This window comes from Leucoraja erinacea, unplaced genomic scaffold, assembly GCF_028641065.1.
Source record: "Leucoraja erinacea ecotype New England unplaced genomic scaffold, Leri_hhj_1 Leri_266S, whole genome shotgun sequence".
Taxonomy (NCBI): Eukaryota; Metazoa; Chordata; class Chondrichthyes; order Rajiformes; family Rajidae; genus Leucoraja; species Leucoraja erinaceus.
In genome coordinates, this window is record NW_026576167.1 from 1 (window position 1) to 24,947 (window position 24,947).

Below are 24,947 nucleotides of genomic sequence, written 5' to 3' on the forward strand. Positions count from 1 at the left end.
CTCCCCCCACCATCTTTCCACCTCTACCTCTCCCCTCTACACTCTCCGCTCACCACTCTCCATCTACCCTTCAACTTACCCTTCCCCCTTAAGATTCTCTCCTTGCACACCGTCTCTCCCTGCAATTCCCTAACCCTGTACCCCAATCTCTCTACTGTCTTTCCCCTATCCATGACCCCTCCCCAGGTGCTCCGTTGAAAGGAGTTACAAGGATCGCTTTCAACGCCTGTCTGAGGAGATTCGAGGCGTTTCCAGGACTCGGTGTTGAGAGGCGGGGCAGCTGAGGACCGGGCCGCTGGCCAGTGTGCGGGGTTAGGCAGCTATGCGCCGGGAAGCCCCCACCCGCCCCGGACCCACCCCCCCACCTCTCCCCGTGACCTTGCCCCCCCTCACCGTGCCCTTGCCCCCCTCACCGCGCCGCCCTCCCCCTTCCCCTGTGAGCCCCGCCCCGTCACCCCATTCTTTAGCCACCGTGCCACTCCAGCTGAGCGGCTGCCCCGCTTCCCGCTTCCCGCAGGTTTGGGGTGTTCGGCCTGGGCTCGCGGGCGTACCCCCACTTCTGTGCCTTTGCGCGGGCGGTGGACACGCGGCTGCAGGAGCTGGGCGGCGAGCGGCTGGTGCCGCTGGGCGAGGGCGACGAGCTCTGCGGGCAGGAAGACCTCTTCCGAGACTGGGCACGGAGCAGCTTCCAGGTGGGCGACACACACGCCACACACGCCTGCAGTCCAATCTCCAACCCAAGACCTCCGGACACGACCCTCCCGCATGCGTGTTTCCCCAACCCCATACCTCTCGACTCCGGACCCCCAGACTGACCCTGTAACTCAGAACCCCCAAACCCTAATCTGTACCCAGACCCTTGGACCCCACGACCACATCCATGTACCCCCAACCATTATTTATAGTCTGAAGAAGGGTTTCGGCCCGAAACGTTGCCTATTTCCTTCGCTCCATAGATGCTGCTGCACCCGCTGAGTTTCTCCAGCATTTTTGTGTAACCTTCGATTCTCCAGCATCTGCAGTTCCTTCTTAAACATTATTTATAGTCTGTCGCGTAGTCTCTTTCCCACCTCTCTACCTACCCCAATCCCTCCTCGGCCGATCTCCCCATTCAACCTTATCTCCACCACTCCCTCCCCCTCCCCCTTCTCTCCCTTCTGTCATAACCATATAACCATATAACAATTACAGCACGGAAACAGGCCATCTCGACCCTTCTAGTCCGTGCCGAACACATAATCTCCCCTAGTCCCATATACCTGCACTCAGACCATAACCCTCCATTCCCTTCCATATAACCATATAACCATATAACAATTACAGCACGGAAACAGGCCATCTCGACCCTTCTAGTCCGGGCCGAACACATATTCTCCCCTAGTCCCATATACCTGCGCTCAGACCATAACCCTCCATTCCCTTCCCGTCCATATGACTATCCAATGATAAAAACGAACCTGCCTCCCCAACTTCCACTGGAAGCTCATTCCACACAGCCACCACTCTCTGAGTAAAGAAGTTCCCCCTCATGTTACCCCTAAACTTCAGTCCCTTAATTCTCAAGTCATGTCCCCTTGTTTGAATCTTCCCTACTCTCAGTGGGAAAAGCTTTTCCACGTCAACTCTGTCTATCCCTCTCATTATTTTAAAGACCTCTATCAAGTCCCCCCTTAACCTTCTGCGCTCCAGAGAATAAAGCCCTAACTTGTTCAACCTTTCTCTGTAACTTAGTTGCTGAAACCCAGGCAACATTCTAGTAAATCTCCTCTGTACTCTCTCTGTTTTGTTGACATCCTTCCTATAATTAGGCGACCAAAATTGTACACCATACTCCAGAATTGGCCTCACCAATGCCTTGTACAATTTTAACATTACATCCCAACTTCTATACTCAAAAGGTGTCCAAGTTTGTGGGTTAATTGGCTTGATAATTTTTGTACCCCCAACCATGTACCCCAACCCCCCCCCCAGATTCCAGAACCCCAGAGCACTCAAAATCAAAACCTCAACCTAACCCTTTCTTCCGGATCCTTGGATCCCTGCAACTCACCAACCCCGAACCCCGTGTCCAAACCCCATCAACTCCCCAACAACCCCCCTTCCTTACTGCAGTTTTCACACACACCCCCTCTCTCATTTGTTATTTATAGTCTATCACGTAGTCTTTTTCCCACCTCTCTACCTACCCCAATCTCTTCCCTGCCGATCTCCCCATTCAACCTTATCTCCACCACTCCCTTCCCCTTCTCCCCCTTCTCCCCGCTCATCCTCTTCCTCTCTCTTCGTCCGCGTCTCTCCCCATCCCGCCTTTCCGCAAACTCCCCTCTCCCCCTCTCCCCCTCTCCTTCCACCTCTCCCATTCCCATTCTTCCCTCCCTCTTTCCACCCTCCTCTCCCCTTTCTCCCACACCTCTCTCTTCCCCTCTTCCCTTGAGACCACACCTGGAGTATTGCGTGCAGTTTTGGTCTCCAAATCTGAGGAAGGACATTATTGCCATAGAGGGAGTGCAGAGAAGGTTCACCAGACTGATTCCTGGGATGTCAGGACTGTCTTATGAAGAAAGACTGGATAGACTTGGTTTATACTCTCTAGAATTTAGGAGATTGAGAGGGGATCTTATAGAAACTTACAAAATTCTAAGGGGGAGGGACAGGCTAGATGCAGGAAGATTGTTCCCGATGTTAGGGAAGTCCAGGACAAGGGGTCACAGCTTAAGGATAAGGGGGAAATCCTTTTAAAACCGAGATGAGGAGAACTTTTTTCACACAGAGAGTGGTGAATCTCTGGAACTCTCTGCCACAGAGGGTAGTTGAGGCCAGTTCATTGGCTATATTTAAGAGGGAGTTAGATGTGGCCCTTGTGGCCAAGGGGATCAGGGGGGTATGGAGAGAGGGCAGGTACAGGATACTGAGTTGGATGATCAGCAATGATCATATTAAATGGCGGTGCAGGCTCGAAGGGCCGAATGGCCTACTCCTGCATCTAATTTCTATGTTTCTATGTTTCCCCCAATTTCTGACCCCCCTCTCGCCCTCATCTCACCCCGTAGGTCCCCTCACGTCCCCTCCCCTTCTCCCCTCGCCAACTTTCGCCCCCTCTCTCTGCCCCTCTCTCGACTCTTCCTCGCCCCCCTCTTGCCCAATTCCCGCTCGACCCCTCTCCTCACCCCCAACTCCCCCTGGTGCCAGTGCCTGGCCCAGTGCCTCACTTGTGCTGTCCACAGACCGCGTGTGAATCGTTCTGTATCGAGGGTGCAGTAGATACGGGCACACGCACGGACACGGACAGCTCTCCGGACACTCCCGGCGGCTGGAGTCCCGACACGTGCCGGATCTCCGTGGTGGCTGAGGGTCCGGAGCTGGTCACAGGTAGTGTGTCACGGCAGCCGCACTCACGCACCGTGTGTGTGTGTCCGTGTGTGTCCATCTGTGAGTGTTCCTGTGTGCGCGCTCGCCTGTGTGTGTGACCCTGTATGCGTGTGTAATTTTGTACTTGTGATTGTGTGCAAGCGATAGTGTGAGTGTGTGAGTGTGTGTGTGTGAGTGTGTGAGTGTGTGAGTGTATGTGTGAGTGTGTGTATGTGTGAGTGTGTGAGTGTGTGTGTGAGTGTGTGTGTGAATGTGAGTGTGTGGGTGTGTGAGAGAGTACATAGAAACATAGAAACATAGAAATTAGGTGCAGGAGTAGAGGCCATTCGGCCCTTCGAGCCTGCACCGCCATTCAATATGATCATGGCTGATCATCCAACTCAGTATCCCGTACCTGCCTTCTCTCCATACCCTCTGATCCCCTTAGCCACAAGGGCCACATCTAACTCCCTCTTAAATATAGCCAATTAACTGTGGCCTCAACTACCCTCTGTAGCAGTGAGTTCCAGAGATTCACACTCTCTGTGTGAAAAAAGTTCTTCTCATCTCGGTTTTAAAGGATTTCCCCCTTATCCTTAAGCTGTGACCCCTTGTCCTGGAATATACGTGATAGTGTGTGTGAGAGAGTGTGTTTGTGACTTTGTTAATGATTGTGTTGGTGCAATGGTATGTGTGTGATAATCTGTGTGTGTGAGAGAGAGATAGTCTGCGCGTGTATGTGTGAATGGGTGTGTGAAAGAGTGTGTGTGATAGTGGACGTGTGCCAAAGTTTACGTGTGCAATGGTATGTGTGTGATAATGTGTGTGTGTGAGAGAGAGAGATAGCCTGCACGTGTGAGTGTGATATAGTGTGTGCGCCAATGAGTGTGTGAGTGTGTGTGCGTGTGATTCTCTGTGTATCACCGTGTGTATGTGTGCACGTATTTGTGAATGATTCTCGATACATGTGTTTATACATGTATTTGTGTCTGTGTTTTGTGTATAACATGAGGTAACTGCCCCACTGCTGTGCGCGGTCTTCCCCATCCAACCTTCCTGTAGCAATGTTACAACATTTTGAGATTTAAAAAATCTGTAATTTATCCCATCAGATAAAGCATAAAAAGAAGTTTAATTTGACACCTAATTCACTTTCATATCTCAAGTATTTAAAAAGTTATGGCCATTTTCATACTCGGAAATTAGCATCTTGTTCCCTATTGATTTTCTATGGACATAACAAAAAAGTCCATTTTAAATCAGCTTTCTAGTGGGTTCCTGTGAACGCGCTGGTTTAGAACGTTCACATTGCGGTAGATTTGTGCCTTCAAATGCCCAGAAAAATACTGCGGGATATAAAGAGCCCAAAATGAACTACTCGCTATAGTAAACTTTGTATATAGGGTTCTTAAGAAGCCCTTTTTAATGTAAAAATAAGGTACATACCTTTAATTGTTTGCTTTATAAAACCCTGGGGCTGCGAGAGGTCGCGGGTTTAGAGAGTGATTTTTAAACTACTATAACTATTATACAAGGCCATAAAAACTAATATTACCTTTTGCGACGGGGTCTTTCAGCGATTTTTCGTTTATGATTTACTAGGCTGAACATTTTCGATTGCAACAGCCTAGTAAAAATCGCGTTTTAAACCCACCCCCTCCAAACAGCGCCAAAATCACACACACGGGCTGGGGCAGATTCTCAACGACGCTTCTGGTAGGCTTAGCAACATACCTATTTCCTGCCCGTTTGCGCCCTCTACAACCCCTCCCCATCACCCGGTGTCCCCCTCCCCCTAATCCACGCTGTTACTACGTTGCTCCACAGCTTTGTCGCAGCTCCACCGCAGGAAGACGGTGCAGACACGTCTGCTGTCCCGGCGCAACCTACAGGCGGCTGAGTCCGGGTATGTGTGTCCGGGGTGGGGGCTGGCTAGGGGCTGGTTAGTGGGAGGGGGGGGTCCTGCCACAAGGGGTGGGGGGCATCGCAGGTTATGCCGGCACCCCTAGTGGGGAGGGAGTGGGTTCAATGTGTAACCACTGCTCCCTGGGGGGAGGGCAGCCGCTGGTTGTGTTACTGCCCCCCTATTAGGGAGCGTGTTGGGAAGAGAGGTCAAGTCAAGTCAAGTTTATTTGTCACATACACATACGAGATGTCCAGTGAAATGAAAGTGGCAATGCTCGCGGACTTTTGTGCAAAAGACAAACAACAAAACAACCAAACAAATTATAAACACAATCATAACACACATATTCTTTTACATAATAAATAATGGAAGGAAAAACGTTCAGTAGAGTTAGTCCCTGGTGAGAAAGGCGTTTACAGTCCGAATTGCCTCTGGGAAGAAACTCCTTCTCAACCTCTCCGTTCTCACCGCATGGCAACGGAGGCGTTTGCCATGACCGTAGCAGCGTGAACAATCCGTTGCAGGGGTGGAAGGGGTCTCCCATTATTTTATGTGTTCTGGAGTTGCACCTCCTGTTTTATAGTTCCTGCAGGGGGGCGAGTGAAGTTCCCATAGTGCGTTCGGCCGAACGCACTACTCTCTGCAGAGCCTTCTTGTCCTTGGCAGAGCAATTCCCAAACCAGATGGTAATGTTCCCAACAAGATGCTTTCCACCGCCGCTGCGTAGAAGCACTGGAGGATCCTCGGAGACACTCTGAATTTCCTCAATTGCCTGAGGTGGTAAAGGCGCTGCCTTGCCTTACTCACCAGTGCTGAGGCGTGTGATGCCCATGTCATATCCTCAGAGATGTGGACTCCCAGATATTTAAAACAGTTCACCCTATCGACAGGATCCCCATTTATCCTCAATGGAGGTTGATCTCACCATCTCCACATCTAGAAGAGGAAGCGAGGAGGGGTCAAACTATGGTCCCAAGACCCTGCACCCGCCCTGTACCTCCCGCTACAGGGGGTTCTCCTCGTGACCTGCGTGTATATTTTCCGACATCTCCGGTTTTCTCCCACACTGCAAACACGTATAGGCAGATTGCTCTGTTCAACTGTATTCTTCAATTCCCTACCATTTACCATGTACGTCCTATTTTGATTTGTCCTGCCAAGGTGTAGCACCTCACATTTATCAGCATTAAACTCCATCTGCCATCTTTCAGCCCATTTTTCCAACTGGCCTAAATCACTCTGTAGACTTTGGAAATCCTCTTCATTATCCACAACACCCCACTATCTTGGTATCATCTGCATACTTACTAATCCAATTTACCACCCCTTCATCCAGATCATTGATGTACATGACAAACAACAAAGGACCCAACACAGATCCCTGAGGCACCCCACTAGTCACCTGCCTCCAACCCGACAAACAGCCATCCACTATTACCCTCTGGCTTCTCCCATTCAGCCACTGTTGAATCCATCTTGCTATTCCTGCATTTATACCCAACAGTTGAACCTTCTTAACCAACCTTCCTTGAGGAACCTTGTCAAAGGCCTTACTAATGTCCATATAGACAACATCCACTGCTTTACCCTCGCCAATTTCCCTAGTAACCTCTTCAATATAGAGGTATAGATATAGGGTATAGATATGAGACAGGCCGTCTCTTTGCTCCACAGTCGGCGTACGGTGCTGGTCGGCCTGGCGCTGCCCGCGGGGCTGAGCTACCAGCCCGGGGACCATGTGGGAATCCATCCCGATAACGCGGAGGACCAGGTACAGCGGCTGCTGCAGCGTATGGAGAGCATGCCCCCACGAAATGACCTGGTGCAGCTGGAGCGGCTGCGAGACGGGCCTCATCCAGGTAACACATACAGCAGTTGTATAGGGCTCTGGTGAGACCACATCTAGAGTATTGTGTCCAGTTTTGGTCTCCCAATTTGAGGAAAGATATCCTTGTGATTGAGGCAGTGCAGCATAGGTTCACGAGATTGATCCCTGTGATGGCGGGACTGTCATATGAGGAAAGATTGAAAAGACTAGGCTTGTATTCACTGGAGTTTAGAAGGATGAGGAGGTATCTGTCAACAAAATAGAGAGAGTACAGAGGAGATTTACTAGAATGTTGCCTGGGTTTCAGCAACTAAGTTACAGAGAAAGGTTGAACAAGTTAGGGCTTTATTCTCTGGAGCGCAGAAGGTTAAGGGGGGGGGACTTGATAGAGGTCTTTAAAATGATGAGAGGGATAGACAGAGTTGACGTGGATAAGCTTTTCCCACTGAGAGTAGGGAAGATGCAAACAAGGGGACATGACTTGAGAATTAAGGGACTTGTCCAGGACAAGGGGTCACAGCTTAAGGATAAGGGGAAAATCCTTTAAAACCGAGATGAGAAGAACTTTTTTCACACAGAGAGTGGTGAATCTCTGGAACTCTCTGCCACAGAGGGTAGTTGAGGCCAGTTCATTGGGGCGAGGAAGGGCTGCCGCAGGTAGAGGCCGGTTTGGGCTGGGGTTGCATTTTGTGCGGTTGAATATCAGGAGCAAGGGGGTGATCCAACACTGACCGGTTTATCCGTTCGCAGGCCGCGGGCGGAGCTGGGTGCCGGAGCCCCGGCTGCCCCCATGCACGGTGAGCCAGGCACTCACCCACCTGCTGGACATCACTTCCCCTCCGAGCCCGGACCTGCTGCTGTTGCTCGCCTCGCTCAACTCTGACCCTCAGCAGCAGCAGCGGCTAATCACCCTCGGCCAGGTCAGGGGGCAACGCACGGTCTGGGGGGGGGGGGGGGGGGGGTTGAGGGGTTTAGGGGAGGAGGTGGTCACAAGGGATCCAGGGATCATCGCGGAGGTCGGGGATTCAGAGGGACGAGGGGTCACTGAGGAGAGTCGGAGACAGCGAGGAGTCTTACAGGTGTGTGTGTGTGTGTGTGTGTGTGTGTGTGTGTGTGTGTGTCAGTGTCAGTGTGTGTGTGTGTGTGTGTCAGTGTGCGTGTGTGTCAGTGTGTGTGTGTGTGTGTGTGTGTGTGTGTGTGTGTGTGTGTGTGTGTGTGTGTGTGTGTGTGTGTCAGTGTGTGTGTGTGTGTGTGTGTGTGTGTGTGTGTGTGTCAGTGTGTGTGTGTGTGTGTGTCAGTGTGTGTGTGTGTGTGTGTGTGTGTGTGTGTGTGTGTGTGTGTGTGTGTGTGTGTGTGTGAGTGTGTGTGTGTCAGTGTGCGTGTGTGTCAGTGTGTGTGTGTGTGTGTGTATGTGTGTGTGTGTGTGTGTGTGTGTGTGTGTGTGTCAGTGTGTGTGTGTCAGTGTGTGTGTGTGTGTGTCAGTGTGTGTGTGTGTGTGTGTGTGTGTGTGTGTGTGTGTGTGTGTGTGTCAGTGTGTGTGTGTGTGTGTCAGTGTGTGTGTGTGTGTGTGTGTGTGTGTGTGTGTGTGTGTGTGTGTGTGTGTGTGTCAGTGTGTGTGTGTCAGTGTGTGTGTGTGTGTGTGTGTGTGTCAGTGTGCGTGTGTCAGTGTGTGTGTGTGTGTGTGTGTCAGTGTGTGTGTCAGTGTGTGTGTGTGTGTGTGTCAGTGTTGTGTGTGTGTGTGTGTGTGTGTGTGTGTGTGTGTGTGGTGGGTGGAGGGGTGCGAGGATAGGGTGGAAGATTACCGAGGGGACTCCGAGGGACCTTGGTTCAAAGTGCGTTAATGTGGTTTGATGGGGGAGCAGGGTAAGAGAAATGGATATCGCATGGGGAGACCTGGTGGTTGACCCCCCCCAACCCCTCTCCCCCACCACCCCGGGGATCGCGGAGTGGGGTGTGCATGACTGGTTTGGTGTTGGAGCTGGAGTTGGAGTTTAATGCTGATAAGTGTGAGGTGCTACATCTTGGCAGGACAAATCAAAATAGGACGTACATGGTAAATGGTAGGGAATTGAAGAATGTAGGTGAACAGAGGGATCTGGGAATAACTGTGCACAGTTCCTTGAAAGTGGAATTTCATGTAGATAGGGTAGTAAAGAAAGCTTTTGGTGTGCTGGCCTTTATAAATCAGAGCATTGAGTATAGAAGTTGGGATGTAATGTTAAAATTGTACAAGGCATTGGTGAGGCCAATTCTGGAGTATGGTGTACAATTTTGGTCGCCTAATTATAGGAAGGATGTCAACAAAATAGAGAGAGTACAGAGGAGATTTACTAGAATGTTGCCTGGGTTTCAGCAACTAAGTTACAGAGAAACGTTGAACCAGTTAGGGCTTTATTCTTTGGAGCGCAGAAGGTTAAGGGGGGGACTTGATAGAGGTTTTTAAAATGATGAGAGGGGTAGACAGAGTTGACGTGGAAAAGCTTTTCCCACTGAGAGTAGGGAAGATTCAAACAAGGGGACATGACTTGAGAATTAAGGGACTGAAGTTTAGGGGTAACATGAGGGGGAACTTCTTTACTCAGAGAGTGGTGGCTGTGTGGAATGAGCTTCCAGTGAAGGTGGTGGAGGCAGGTTCATTTTTATCATTTAAAAATAAATTGGATAGTTATATGGACGGGAAGGGAATGGAGGGTTATGGTCTGAGCGCAGGTATATGGGACTAGGGGAGATTATGTGTTCGGCACGGACTAGAAGGGTCGAGATGGCCTGTTTCCGTGCTGTAATTGTTATATGGTTTATTCCTCCTCTCTCCCCCGCAGGGTGGCGCTGAATACCATATAAACATATAACAATTACAGCACGGAAACAGGCCATCTCGGCCCTACAAGTCCGTGCCGAACAACCTTTTTTCCCTTAGTCCCACCTGCCTGCACTCATACCATAACCCTCCATTCGCTTCTCATCCATATGCCTATCCAATTTATTTTTAAATGATACCAATGAACCTGCCTCCACCACTTCCACTGGAAGCTCATTCCACACAGCCACCACTCTCTGCGTAAAGAAGTCCCCCCTCATGTTACCCCTAAACTTCAGTCCCTTAATTCTGAAGTCATGTCCTCTTGTTTGAATCTTCCCTACTCTCAGTGGGAAAAGCTTTTCCACGTCAACTCTGTCTATCCCTCTCATCATTTTAAAGACCTCTATCCAGTATACGAGCAATGGCGCTGGGCCGGGCTCTCGGTGGGGTGGGGGTTTTCGGGTGGAGGTGGGAGTCGGGGTGTTGGGGGGGGGGGTGAGGGGTTGTTGGGGTCGGTGTCTGACGCCCCCTATCTCTCCCCCAGGGCGTTGTGGAGTACGAGCAGTGGCGCTGGGCCGGCCCGTCGCTGGCCGAGGTTCTGGAAGAGTTCCCCGCAACGCGCGTTCCCGCCGCGCTGCTGCTGCTCCACCTGCCGCTGCTGCAACCTCGCTACTACTCCGCCAGCAGCTGCCCGCTCACCCACCCCGGAGAGCTGCACCTCACTGTGGCCGTGGTGGAGTACCGGGCCCAGGGTATGAGACTCCCACACCCGATCCCCACCCCCACCATGTTTTCCTCATCTTGGTCCTAAAAGATTTCTCCCTTATCCTTAAACTGTATATGGTCACACTGTATGTATTTATTCCTACTATATTCTGTTGTGCTGAAGCAAAGCAAGAATTTAATTGTCCTATCTGGGACACATGGCAATAAACTTCCTTGAATATTGAATCACTAGACGAACCGTCCGTGACGTCACCTCTGAACACGGTATAGAATGAGTATAGAAGTTGGGATGTAATGTTAAAATTGTACAAGGCATTGGTGAGACCAAATCTGGAGTATGGTGTACAATTTTGGTCGCCCAATTATAGGAAGGATGTCAACAAAATAGAGAGAGTACAGAGGAGATTTACCAGAATGTTGCCTGGGTTTCAACAACTAAGTTACAGAGATAGGTTGAATAAGTTAGGTCTTTATTCTCTGGAGCACAGAAGGTTAAGGGGGGACTTGATAGAGGTCTTTAAAATGATGAGAGGGATAGGCAGAGTTGATGTGGACAAGCTTTTCCCTTTGAGAATAGGGAAGATTCAAACAAGAGGACATGACTTCAGAATTAAGGGACAGAGGTTTAGGGATAATATGAGGGGGAACTTCTTTACTCAGAGAGTGGTAGCGGTGTGGAATGAGCTTCCAGTGGAAGTGGTGGAGGCAGGTTCATTGGTATCATTTAAAAATAAATGGATAGGCATAGGCATATGGATGAGAAGGGAATGGAGGGTTATGGTATGAGTGCAGGCAGGTGGGACTAAGGGGAAAAAAAAGTTGTTCGGCACGGACTTGTAGGGCCGAGATGGCCTGTTTCCGTGCTGTAATTGTTATATGGTTATAAGGAAGCTTGGCTGACGAGGGAAATTGAGACGTTGGTCAAAAACAATAAGAATGCATGCGACAGCTATCCGCAGCTGGGATCAAGTGCATCCCTGGAGGAGAACAAATGACTAAACCAAACAAGGAAATCAGAAAAGGATTTAGAACGGAGATGAGGAAACACTTGTTCACACAGGGAGTTGTGAGCCTGTGGAATTCTCTGCCTCAGGTGGAGGCTGGTTCTTTGGGTACTTTCAAGAGAGAGCTAGATAAGGCTCGTAATGATAGCGGAGTCAGGGTATATGGGGAGAAGGCAAAACAGGGACTGATTGTGGATGATTGTTTTGGTCGCAAAAACGGGAAAGCAGACTATTATCTAAATGGTAGCCGATTGGGAAAAGGGGAGATGCAGCGAGACTTGGGTGTCATGGTACACCAGTCATTGAAGGTAGGCATGCAGGTGCAGCAGGCAGTAAAGAAAGCGAATGGTATGTTAGCTTTCATTGCAAAAGGATTTGAGTATAGGAGCAGGGAAGTTCTACTGCAGTTGTACAGGGTCTTGGTGAGACCACACCTGGAGTATTGCATACAGTTTTGGTCTCCAAATCTGAGGAAGGACATTATTGCCATAGAGGGAGTGCAGAGACGGTTCACCAGACTGATTCCTGGGATGTCAGGACTGTCTGATGAAGAAAGACTGGATAGACTTGGTTTATACTCTCTAGAATTTAGGAGATTGAGAGGGGATCTTATAGAAACTTACAAAATTCTTAAGGGGCTGGACAGGCTAGATGCAGGAAGATTGTTCCCGATGTTAGGGAAGTCCAGGACAAGGGGTCACAGTTTAAGGATAAGGGGGAAATCCTTTAAAACCGAGATGAGAAGAACTTTTTTCACACAGAGAGTGGTGAATCTCTGGAACTCTGCCACAGAGGGTAGTTGAGGCCACAGTTCATTGGCTATATTTAAGAGGGAGTTAGATGTGGCCCTTGTGGCTAAGGGCATCAGAGGGTGTGGAGAGAAGGCAGGTACGGGATACTGAGTTGGATGATCAGCCATGATCATATTGAATGGATGTGCAGGCTCGAAGGGCCGAATGGCCTCTACTCCTGCACCTAATTTCTATGTTTCTATGTTTCTATGATCAGTCATGATCACATTGAATGGCGGTGCTGGCTCGAAGGGCCGAATGGCCTACTCCTGCTCCTATCTATTTTCTATTGTTTTGGACGTGGGAGGTCGTGTCTCACAAATCTGATCTCACTAGTCATTAAGTCAACTCCACCATTCAATCACGGCTGATCTATCTCTCCCACTTAACCCCATTCTCACTCCCTCTCCCCATAACCCCTTACACCAATAATAATAACCATATAACCATATAACAATTACAGCACGGAAACAGGCCATCTCGGCCCTACAAGTCCGTGCCGAACAACTTTTTTTTCCCCCTTAGTCCCACCTGCCTGCACTCATACCATAAACCCTCCATTCCCTTCTCATCCATATGCCTATCCAATTTATTTTTAAATGATACCAATGAACCTGCCTCCACCACTTCCACTGGAAGCTCATTCCACACCGCTACCACTCTCTGAGTAAAGAAGTTCCCCCTCATATTACCCCTAAACTTCTGTCCCTTAATTCTGAAGTCATGTCCTCTTGTTTGAATCTTCCCTATTCTCAAATTGGGAAAAGCTTGTCCACATCAACTCTGTCTATCCCTCTCATCATTTTAAAGACCTCTATCAAGTCCCCCCTTAACCTTGTGCGCTCCAGAGAATAAAGACCTAACTTGTTCAACCTATCTCTGTAACTTAGTTGTTGAAACCCAGGCAACATTCTAGTAAATCTCCTCTGTACTGTCTCTATTTTGTTGACATCCTTCCTATAATTGGGCGACCAAAATTGTACACCATACTCCAGATTTGGTCTCACCAATGCCTTGTACAATTTTAACATTACATCCCAGCTTCTATACTCCAATAATCAAGAATCTATCATAAAAATATCAATTGATTTGGCGAGACTGTGCCCGTGAACCTGACGCGGTGGTGTGCTGTTCCTTCCACAGGAGGCTCGGGCCCAGTACGTCACGGAGTCTGCTCCTCCTGGCTCAACCGCATCAGTCCCGGAGATCTCGTCTGCTGCTACATTCGCAGGTACCCGCGTGGGACAAGGGCCGGACATGGACGGGGCAGGGATTGGGCGGAGAAGGGCCGAGGATGGGGCATGGACGAGACAGGGACGGGACAAGGACGGGGCATGGGTAGGGCAGGAAGGGGGCAGTGACGGGGCTGGGATGGGGCTGGGAGTGGGCATGGACGGGGCAAGGACGAGGCAGAGACGGCTATAGGAGCAGGGAGGTTCTACTGCAGTTGTACAGATTCAGATTCAATTTTAATTGTCATTGTCAGTGTACAGTACAGAGACAACGAAATGCATTAACAACGAAATGTTGTTAACAGGGTCTTGGTGAGACCACACCTGGAGTATTGCGTACAGTTTTGGTCTCCAAATCTGAGGAAGGACATTATTGCCATAGAGGGAGTGCAGAGACGGTTCACCAGACTGATTCCTGGGATGTCAGGACTGTCTTATGAAGAAAGACTGGATAGACTTGGTTTATACTCTCTAGAATTTAGGAGATTGAGAGGGGATCTTATAGAAACTTACAAAATTCTTAAGGGGTTGGACAGGCTAGATGCAGGAAGATTGTTCCCGATGTTAGGGAAGTCCAGGACAAGGGGTCACAGCTTAAGGATAAGGGGGAAATCCTTTAAAACCGAGATGAGAAGAACTTTTCTCACACAGAGAGTGGTGAATCTCTGGAACTCTCTGCCGCAGAGGGTAGTTGAGGCCACACAGTTCATTGGCTATATTTAAGAGGGAGTTAGATGTGGCCCTTGTGGCTAAGGGGATCAGAGGGTATGGAGAGAAGGCAGGTATGGGATACTGAGTTGGATGATCAGCCATGATCATATTGAATGGCGGTGCAGGCTCGAAGGGCCGAATGGGTCTACTCCTGCACCTAATTTCTATGTTTCTAATGGACGTGGAGCGGGAACGTGGCATGGACTGGGCCTGGACGAGCGGGGACGGAGTGGGGCGGGGCAGGGAAGGACAGGGGACGGGGCATGAACGTTGCATAGACAGTTACTGGAAGGGGCATGTGTGGGGAATGGACTGGGCATACAGGGGAACACACGGGGCACCTGCGGGGCAGCCATGGGGGCTCGGACTGACTACGGGGTACCCAACATCCACACACCCAAACAAACATACTTTACCTGGGGTATACTAGCAATGTTACAAAATTTTGAGATTTAAAAAATCAAGTCTGCAATTTATCCCATCAGATAAAGCATAACAATAAGTTTAATTTGACACCTAATTCACTTTCATATCTCAAGTAATAAAAAAGTTATGGCCATTTTCATACTCGGAAATTAGCATCTTATTCCCTATTGATTTTATATGGACATAACAAAAAAGCTGTGATCGTGGACAGTCAAAAGCCCATAACCTTCTTACAAATTAAGAGAACTGAATGAAATTTTCAGTTATCATAGATTGAAGCATTCTGAAACAAATATAAAATAATCTAACTTGGATGACCTGAAATTAAAGCATATAATTAGTTAGTTACCCAATTGTAGCTAATTTCAAACTTCAATTTACTAGATCTAAACATCTATCCATTTCTTAATAAATGATTAACATTTTTAAATAGCCCAAGTGTCCAAATAATATTCACAAATAATTCACAATAAAACATGATTTTTAAATCTCATTTACATTAATTTATTGGCCAAATGGAAGGAATTTAGTGTTCAATTGCTGTAAATTAAAGTCAATTTAAATCAGCTTTCTAGTGGGTTCCTGTGAACGCGCTGGTTTAGAACGTTCACATTGCGGTGGATTTGTGCCCTCAAGTGCCCAGATAAATACTGCGGGATGTAAAGAGCCCAAAATGAGCTACTCGCTATAGAAAACTTTATATACAGGGTTCTTAAGAAGCCCCATTTAATGTAAAAATAAGGTACATACCTTTAATTGTTTGCTTTATAAAACCCTGGGGCTGCGAGAGGTTGCGAGTTTAGAGAGTGATTTTTAAACTACTATAACTATTATACAAGGCCAGAAAAACTAATATTACCTTTTGCGACGGGGTCTTCCAGCGATTTTCCGTTAATGATTTACTAGGCTGAACATTTTCGATTGGAACAGCCTAGTAAAAATCGCTTTTTAAACCCGCCCCCTCTAAACAGCGCCGAAATCGCGCACACGGGGTAGGGCAGATTCTCAGACACGATTCAGGTAGGTTTTGTAACATACCTAGGAATACCACACCCCGTGTGTATACCGCACCCCGTGTACATCATGCATACACCACGCCCCAGCGGAGGATTTGACGTGTTCCATCCCTCGTTGCCAGGGCACCCCTGTTTCGGCTGCCGGATGACCCCCGGGTTCCCTGCGTGCTGGTCGGGCCCGGAACTGGCGTTGCCCCCTTCCGTGGCTTCTGGCAGCAGCGGCTGTTCGAGATCCAGCACCGAGGTGAGTGCCCACCCGCCCCGGAGACCTAAGTACCCCCTACACCATAGCCCTGTCCCACCCCTTCACCCACCCCGCCCCGGGTACCCCCTACCTGAGCCCCTGCATCACTGCCCTCCCCTTCCCTCCCTCCCTACTCCCTCCCTCCCACCCCCCCCGCCCTCCTCCTCCCCCCTCTCCCCTCTCCTTCCCCCTCTCCCTCCTCCACCTCTCCCCTCCCCCTCTCCCCTCCCCCCCGCTCTCGCGCTCTCTCACCCATATCACCATATAACCATATAACAATTACAGCACGGAAACAGGCCATCTCGACCCTTCTAGTCCGTGCCGAACACATAATCTCCCCTAGTCCCATATACCTGCGCTCAGACCATAACCCTCCATTCCCTTCCCATCCATATAACTATCCAGTTTGTTTTTAAATGATAAAAACGAACCTGCCTCCACCACCTTCACTGGAAGCTCATTCCACACAGCAACCACTCTCTGAGTAAAGAAGTTCCCCCTCATGTTACCCCTAAACTTCAGTCCCTTAATTCTCATGTCATGTCCCCTTGTTTGAATCTTCCCTACTCTCAGTGGGGAAAAGCTTTTCCACGTCAACTCTGTCTATCCCTCTCATCATTTAAAAAAACTCTATCAAGTCCCCCCTTAACCTTCTGCGCTCCAAAGAATAAAGACCTAACTTGTTCAACCTATCTCTGTAACTTAGTTGCTGAAACCCAGGCAACATTCTAGTAAATCTCCTCTGTACTCTCTCTATTTTGTTGACATCCTTCCTATAATTAGGCGACCAAAATTGTACACCATACTCCAGAATTGGCCTCACCAATGCCTTGTACAATTTTAACATTACATCCCAACTTCTATACTCAATGCTCTGATTTATAAAGGCTAGCATACCAAAAGCTTTCTTTACCACCCTATCTATATGAGATTCCACCTTCAAGGAACTATGCACGGTTATTCCCACATCCCTCTGTTCAACTGTATTCTTCAATTCCCTACCATTTATCATGTACGTCCTATTTTGATTTGTCCTGCCAAGGTGTAGCACCTCACATTTATCAGCATTAAACTCCATCTGCCATCTTTCAGCCCATGCTCTGATTTATAAAGGCCAGCACACCAAAAGCTTTCTTTACCACCCTATCTACATGAGACACCCTCTCTCCTCCCCTCTCTCCTCTTTCTCTCTCTCCCCCTTCTTTACTCTCTCCTACCGCCCTCTTGCACCCACTTTCCCTTACCCCTCTCCAGGTCCTCTCTCCCTCCCCCCCCCCCACTCCGTCCACTTTCCTCCATCCATCTCCCTCTCTCTACCCACCTGCCTCCACGACCCTCGCGTTACACTCTACCCCCACCTCATCCGAACCGTCCGCTCACCCTGACCCCTCCGCACCCCTACCCCACCTTGAACTGGCCCACCACCCCCATCACTGCCCACCCTTCCCCGTCTCTCCCCAGGGCAAGCCCCATGCCCCATGACGCTGGTGTTCGGTTGCCGTCGCTCCGACCAGGACCACATTTACCGGGAGGAGATGCTGGAGGCGAGAGACATGGGGGTCTTCACGGAGATCTGCACCGCCTACTCCCGTGACCAAGAACACCAAGGTACGAGGAGCGGAGGATTTGGGGGATGGCGGGGGGAGAGGGGGGGAGAGGGGGTGCTGTCGGGGTGGGGGCCTGCCGGGGAGATGGAGGGAGGGGGACTGAGAGGGGTGGAGAATAGAATAGAATAGAATAGTTTCTTTATTGTCATTGTAACATGAACCATTTACAACGAAATTTAAAAATGTCAGCCAGTCAGTGCACCATTCAAACATTTCTAAAAGCTAACGTTACATACAAGATAAAATATTAAAAGATAAACAACTAAAATAAATATCACGAAAATAGCTCCACGCATAAACACCCAACCCTCCATCCTTCTGTCGATTTCACAGTGTACCACAGTCCCTTAGTCTGTATCGCCCCTGCGTTCCTTGGCGGCTACATTTAGTGCTTTTATAGCAGTGGGGTAAAAACTGTTTTTTAGTCTGTTCGTCCTTGTCCTTGTAGATCTGTACCGTCTGCCTGATGGCAACAGTTCAAACAGGGAGTGTCCGGGGTGGGAAATGTCCTTTATGATACTCTGGGATTTTTTGGTGCAGCGGGAACTGTGTAAGTCCTCCAAGGTAAGGAGAGGGCAGCCGACAATCCTCTGGGCGTTGTCAATGGCCCTCTGGAGCGCTTTCCTCTGAGCCGCTGTGCAGCTGGTGTACCACACGCATACACAGTATGTTAGTATGCTCTCAATGGAGCACCGATAAAAGGACAGCAGCAGTCTCTGAGTGATGTTATTCTTCCTGAGCACCCTCAGGAAGTGCAGTCTCTGCTGGACCTTTTTCAGCAGCGCAGAGGTGTTCACGCTCCACGTCAGGTCCTCCTCAATATGGATTCCCAGGAAGCGGAAATCCGCCACCCTCTCTACACAGTCCCCTCTGATAGTCAATGGTACCATGTCCGTTTTATTCTTCCTAAAGTCTATTATTACTTCCTTTGTCTTTAAGGTGTTGAGGAGCAGGTTATTTTAGAACGGGATTGGAGGAGGGCATGGGGACTGAAGGGATGGGGTTGTGGAGCAGGGAAGAAGAGATGGAGAGGGGGTGATGGGACGGGGAGGGGGGAGAGGTTGGGGAGAGTGATATTATTAAGGACCCTTACCACCCATCCCACCACACCTTCTCCATTCTGCCATCTGGGAAGAGCTACAGGAATATCAGCTGCAGAACCAGCAGGATGCTAAACAGCTTCTTCCCACAAGGAACAACAATGGTTAAGGGACTGTGTCCCCTCCCCATACACATACACCCCCACATCTAACCTCGCCCAAAGGTCAAGTCACTTTTCGGTTTGAATGTCTGTTTTTTGTTCAATTTTAGGTCTACTTTAGACATGATAATTTTGAAGTTGTGTGTATTTATTTCTGTTTTTTTATTAATTGCACTGACAAATACGGATGAGAAACAATGTTTTCGTTCCTTCTGTAAGCAACGAAGATAGTTGCTTTCCGAAAATTATAACTACTCTTAATTCAAATTCACACATGCACTGACTTCACAGCCCAACACCCGGACTTCCTTTTTTTTGTTTTTTTTGTTTTTTTTTGTTTATTTATTTTATTAGAAGTTAATACAGCACAAAACAGTACAGTGGAACCTAATTTTAGGTGCCAACTATGTAATACCGTAATCCATTCTATGTACAACCTCTAGTTTTATGTTATAAGAAGGAAGTAAGCAGAACAAGAAAAAGAAAACAATAGAAAGGGGAAAAAGTGGAAAAATAGATGGTAGAGAGTAGAAAAACATGAAGTGTGTATATAAAAAATTAAATTAAAAAAGGAAGAGAGAAAGTGGAAAGTAGTAGAAGAGAAGGCCCCTTAAAAGAGAATTTTTCAAATCTGTATTCGGAGATGTAGATCTATCCGTGTCATGAACTGAAATCAGCAATCCTTACGGTACCGCTGCATCACATGATTCCAAAAAGTCGATGAAAGGAGACCAACTCCTTAAGAATTGGTCATATTTATCTATTAGACGGAGTCTCATTTCTTCAAGGCGTGCTATGTCCATCATATTCCTAATCCACATTTTAACAGTTGGTGTGGTTGTATTTTTCCAAAATTTAAGTATCAATTTCTTTCCAATTATTAACCCATAATTAAAAAAAACATTTTGATCTTTATTTAAATTGGTATCTTCTCCTATTATCCAACACCTGGACTTCCATCTGTATATATGTATATTACATATATAGCGCCGCAGAATTGTGCACCTATACCCCCCCCCCCCCCCCCTCCTTCTCCCTTCTGTTTTTGTTTTTCTGTTTCTTGTTTTTTGTACTAAATTATATGTATGCACTGAGTACGAGCAGCTTTCAATTTCATTGTACATGTATAGTGACAATAAATGGCATATCTATATCTATATATCTAATTACTCGGTGAATTGACAATAAAGTTAATACTGTAATACTAAACATAATGGGGGAGGAAGGAGGTGGTGAAGAGTCGTGACGGGCAGAACTCGCGGGGGAAGAGGTGCGGGTTGGCGGAGAGAGCGGGGAAGTGGGTGCCGGGATGGTAAGGAGGATGATGGGCGCGGGGCAGGGGAGGTGGATTTGGGCGAATGCGTGATAAGGCAGAGAGGGGCGAGTTGGGAGTAAGGGCCGGTATGGGCGCCGCTGCCTCACAGCCCCAGCCGGTTCGATCCCGACCTCGGGTGCAGTCTGTATGGATTGTCCACGCTTTCCCGTGCGGGGTCGGTGGGATTATTGCCCGCTCTAAATTGCCCCAAGTCAGTGGGTGTTGCAGTTGATGAGCATGTAATGGTGGGCAGTCTCCGCATGGGTCTATGTGGCCCTCTTTGAAAGCTAACAAGGTATGTTATCATTCATTGCAAAACGATTGAGTATAGGAGCAGGGAAGTTCTACTGCAGTTGTACAGGGTCTTGGTGAGACCACACCTGGAGTATTGCGTACAGTTTTGTGAGGTTATCCATTTTGGTGGCAAAAACGGGAAAGCAGACTATTATCTAAATGGTGGCCGATTGGGAAAGGGGGAGATGCAGCGAGACCTGGGTGTCATGGTACACCAGTCATTGAAGGTAGGCATGCAGGTGCAGCAGGCAGTAAAGAAAGCGAATGGTATGTTAGCGTTCATTGCAAAAGGATTTGAGTATAGGAGCAGGGAAGTTCTATTGCAGTTGTACAGGGTCTTGGTGAGACCACACCTGGAGTATTGCGTACAGTTTTAGTCTCCAAATCTGAGGAAGGACATTATTGCCATAGAGGGAGTGCAGAGAGGGTTCACCAGACTGATTCCTGGGATGTCAGGACTGTCTTATGAAGAAAGACTGGATAGACTTGGTTTATACTCTCTACAATTTAGGAGATTGAGAGGGGATCTTATAGAGACTTACAAAATTCTTAAGTGGTTGGACAGGCTAGATGCAGGAAGATTGTTCCCGATGTTGGGGAAGTCCAGGACAAGGGGTCACAGCTTAAGGATAAGGGGGAAATCCTTTAAAACCGAGATGAGAAGAACTTTTTTCACACGGAGAGTGATGAATCTCTGGAACTCTCTGCCGCAGAGGGTAGTTGAGGCCACACAGTTCATTGGCTATATTTAAGAGGGAGTTAGATGTGGCCCTTGTGGCTAAGGGGATCAGAGGGTATGGAGAGAAGGCAGGTACGGGATACTGAGTTGGATGATCAGCCATGATCATATTGAATGGCGGTGCAGGCTCGAAGGGCCGAATGGCCTCTACTCCTGCACCTAATTTCTATGTTTCTATGTTTCTTCGCCCCCCGAGCCTCTCTCCCACAGCCCCACTTCCTCTGGCACTTTGTCGCTCCCCCCCCTCACCCGTTGACCCTCATCGCTTCTCCCTGTGCATGCTGCTCCCCTCTCTGTGACCCTCTCCCCCTATAACCATATAACCATATAACAATTACAGCACGGAAACAGGCCATCTCGACCCTTCTAGTCCGTGCCGAACACATAATCTCCCCTAGTCCCATATACCTGCGCTCAGACCATAACCCTCCATTCCCTTCCCATCCATATAACTATCCCCTCTCCCTGTCTTCGCTGCCCATCTTCCCTCTCGCAGTGAACGTGCCGCTTCCTCCCTCTCCCCCTCTCCCGCTTCCCCGCGCTCTCCCCGTTGCTCCTCTCCCGGGTCCCGCAGTGACCGTGCCGCTCTGCTGCCGCAGGTCTATGTGCAGGACGTGTTGCGGGAGCGACTGGCGGAGCAACTGTACCGGTCGCTGCACACCCTGCGCGGCCACCTGTACGTGTGCGGGGACGTGACCATGGCACAGGACGTGTCGCGGGCGGTGCAGGAGATCCTTGCCGCCCAGGGAGGGCTCAGCCTCAGCCAGGCAGCCGCCTACATCACCCGGCTCAAGGTAGGTCTCCTCCCCCAGCTCCCGTCCCGCCACACGGCCGCCGCCCCGCGCCAAACCAACCCAACCGTGCAGCCCCCGGCACCGGGCCAGCCCACACCACCCCAAAACAAAGCCACCTCAGAACCAACCCCTATTTGCATCAAACCAACGCAAACCGACCCCCCCCCCACCCCGCCTCGACCCCCCCCCCATCCCTGCCCCGCATAATACCCCACCACCCGGAACAAACTCACTCGTGCAGCCCCCGCGTAAAATCAATGCAACTATGCAGCCCCCACCGCGATCCAATCCACCCGTGCATCCCCCGCCCTGCACCAATCCACCCGTGCAGCACGCACACGGAACCACCCATGCTTCAATCTTGCAACCATGCAGCACACCACTGCAACCTGATGTGGCTGAGCAGTCCCGCACCTCAAATCAATGCAGTTCTGTGCATTCTCAATTCAATGCAACGTGCATTTCTGCAGCTCACATATTAAACATTGAAACATAGAAATTAGGTGCAGGAGTAGGCCATTCGGCCCTTCGAGCCTGCACCGCCATTCAATATGATCATGGCTGATCATCCAACTCAGTATCCCGTACCTGCCTTCTCTCCATACCCCCTGATCCCCTTAGCCACAAGGGCCACATCTAACTCCCTCTTAAATATAGCCCATGAACTGTGGCCTCGACTACCCTCTGCGGCAGAGAGTTCCAGAGATTCACCACTCTCTGTGTGAAAAAAGTTCTTCTCATCTCGGTTTTAAAGGATTTCCCCCTTATCCTTTCCCCCATATTCCGCCCCTCCCGGCCGCCCCGCCTGTCCTCCCCGCCCTGCCCTGCCCTGCCCTGCCGGCACCGCCCGCCCAGCCCAGCCCTGCCCTGCCCAGCCCAGCCCTGCCCTGCTCTACCCTGCCCTACCCTGCTCTACCCTGCTCTACCCTACCCTGCCCTGCCCTGCTCTACCCTGTCCTACCCTATCCTACCCTGCCCTGCCCTGTCCTGCCCTGCTCTACCCAGCCCTGCTCTACCCTGTCCTGCCCTGCTCTACCCTGCCCTGCTCTACCCTGCCCTGCCCTGCTCTACCCTGCCCTGCTCTACCCTGCCCTGCCCCTGCTCTACCCTGCCCAGCCCTGCCCTGCCCTGCTCTACCCTGCCCAGCCCTACCCTGCCCTGCTCTACCCTGTCCTGTCCTACCCTGCCCTGCCCTGCCCTACCCTACCCTGCCCTGCCCAGCCCTGCCCTGCCCTGTCCTGTCCTACCCTGCCCTGCTCTACCCTACCCTGCTCTGCCCTGTCCTACCCTGCCTGCCCTGCCCTACTCTACTCCCTGCCCTGCCCAGCCCTGCCCTGCCCTGTCCTACCCTGCCCTGTCCTACCCTGCCCTGCTCTACCCTGCCCTGCCCTGCCCTGCTCTACCCTGCCCTGCCCTGCCCAGCCCTGCCCTGCCCTGCCCTGCCCTGCCCTGCCCTACCCTGCCCTGCCCTGCCCAGCCCAGCCCTGCCCTGCCCTGCCCTGCCCCTGCCCTGCCCAGCCCTGCTCTACCCTGCCCTGCCCAGCCCTGCCCTGTCCTGCCCTGCCCTGCCCTGCTCTACCCTGCCCTGCTCTACCCTGCCCTGCTCTACCCTGCCCTGCCCTGCCCTGCCCTGTCCTGCCCTGCCTGCCCTGCCTGTCCTGCCCTGCCCTGCCCTGCCCTGCCCAGCCCAGCCCTGCCCTGCCCTGCCCTGCCCAGCCCTGCTCTACCCTGCCCTGCCCAGCCCTGCCCTGTCCTGCCCTGCCCTGCCCTGCTCTACCCTGCCCTGCTCTACCCTGCCCTGCTCTACCCTGTCCTGCCCTGCCCTGCCCTGCCCTGCCCTGCCCTGCCCTGCCCTGTCCTGCCCTGCCTGTCCTGCCCTGCCCTGCCCTGCCCTGCCCAAACCCTGCCATACCCAGCCCTGCCCTGCCCTGTCCAACCCTGCCCTGCCCAGCCCAGCCCAGCCCAGCCCTGCCCTGCCCTGCCCTGCCCTCACCGCCCCGTCTCAGTTTCGCCGTTTGTGCCGGTCCCTGAGCCACGGTTTTTCGGTCTAGGAGGAGAACCGTTACCACGAGGACATTTTCGGAGTGACGCTGCGGACCCGCGAGGTCACCACCAGAGTCCGTTCCACGTCCTTCACCCGCTGGCAGGAGGCCAAGGCGGGGTCCGGCTATGTCTAGACCAGTGGTTCCCAACGTGGGGTGTACGCCCCACAGGGGGGCAATCTGATTTTTAAGGGGGGAAATTGAGCGCGACTGAGGTCTGGGTCCAAATTCTCGATTTTTATTTTTTAGGATTTTAGTAAACAGATGTAGTTTGTGTTTCAGATGTTATTTTGAGTAAATAATTTTTTTGGGGGGTAAAAAAGGTCTTTGTTGTGTAGTTATTACAACCAAGGTATTGGCGTTTTAAGCTTCTTCAGCTGAAACGGAATTCAGTTTTTAAATGATAAGAGAAGGCAGGTACGGGATACTGAGTTGGATGATCAGCCATGATCATATTGAATGGCGGTGCAGGCTCAAAGGGCCGAATGGCCTACTCCTGTACCTAATTTCTATGTTTCTATGTAACCCGACCATTCATTTTGTAGGACCTGCCCATGTTAGACTTCCCAAATTGCAGCACCTCACATTTCACAACCATCTTCACTGTCTGCAAAACCCTGTGCTTCCTTCCATGAAGCCAAATTTCTATCCATGCCTAATTTCACCTAATTTCTATGTTTCTATGTTTCTATGAAAACCTTCTATCATTTCACAAATTACAATTAAAATACAGCCTGGAATGTAGTCAATATTTCAACGCCACTATAACACACTCTTTTGTCTCCTGTACAAAATTTCATAAATTCTGGAATGAAATTTTTGGGACTTTTACAAAACTATTTAACACAATACTGAACCCCGATATAGAACAGATTATCTTCGGATCGATGGAAGACGGATGTCAACTAACTACGTCTCAAAAA

At 50.1% G+C, this 24,947-nt stretch overlaps 1 protein-coding gene across 1 annotated transcript; it reads left to right on the forward strand.

Annotated features, from left to right (window-relative positions):
• Positions 1-271: 271 nt before the first annotated feature.
• On the forward strand, positions 272-24,336 carry LOC129693344 (nitric oxide synthase, brain-like; the record flags this gene model as incomplete). The annotated part of the gene is made up of 12 exons (XM_055630189.1): positions 272-308; positions 517-692; positions 3,225-3,369; positions 5,176-5,254; positions 6,929-7,113; positions 7,833-8,002; positions 10,427-10,634; positions 13,547-13,634; positions 15,911-16,032; positions 17,494-17,628; positions 21,774-21,982; positions 24,034-24,336. Coding segments are annotated over 12 exons (1,680 nt in total), but the record flags the coding sequence as incomplete, so codon positions are not given.
• Positions 24,337-24,947: the final 611 nt, after the last annotated feature.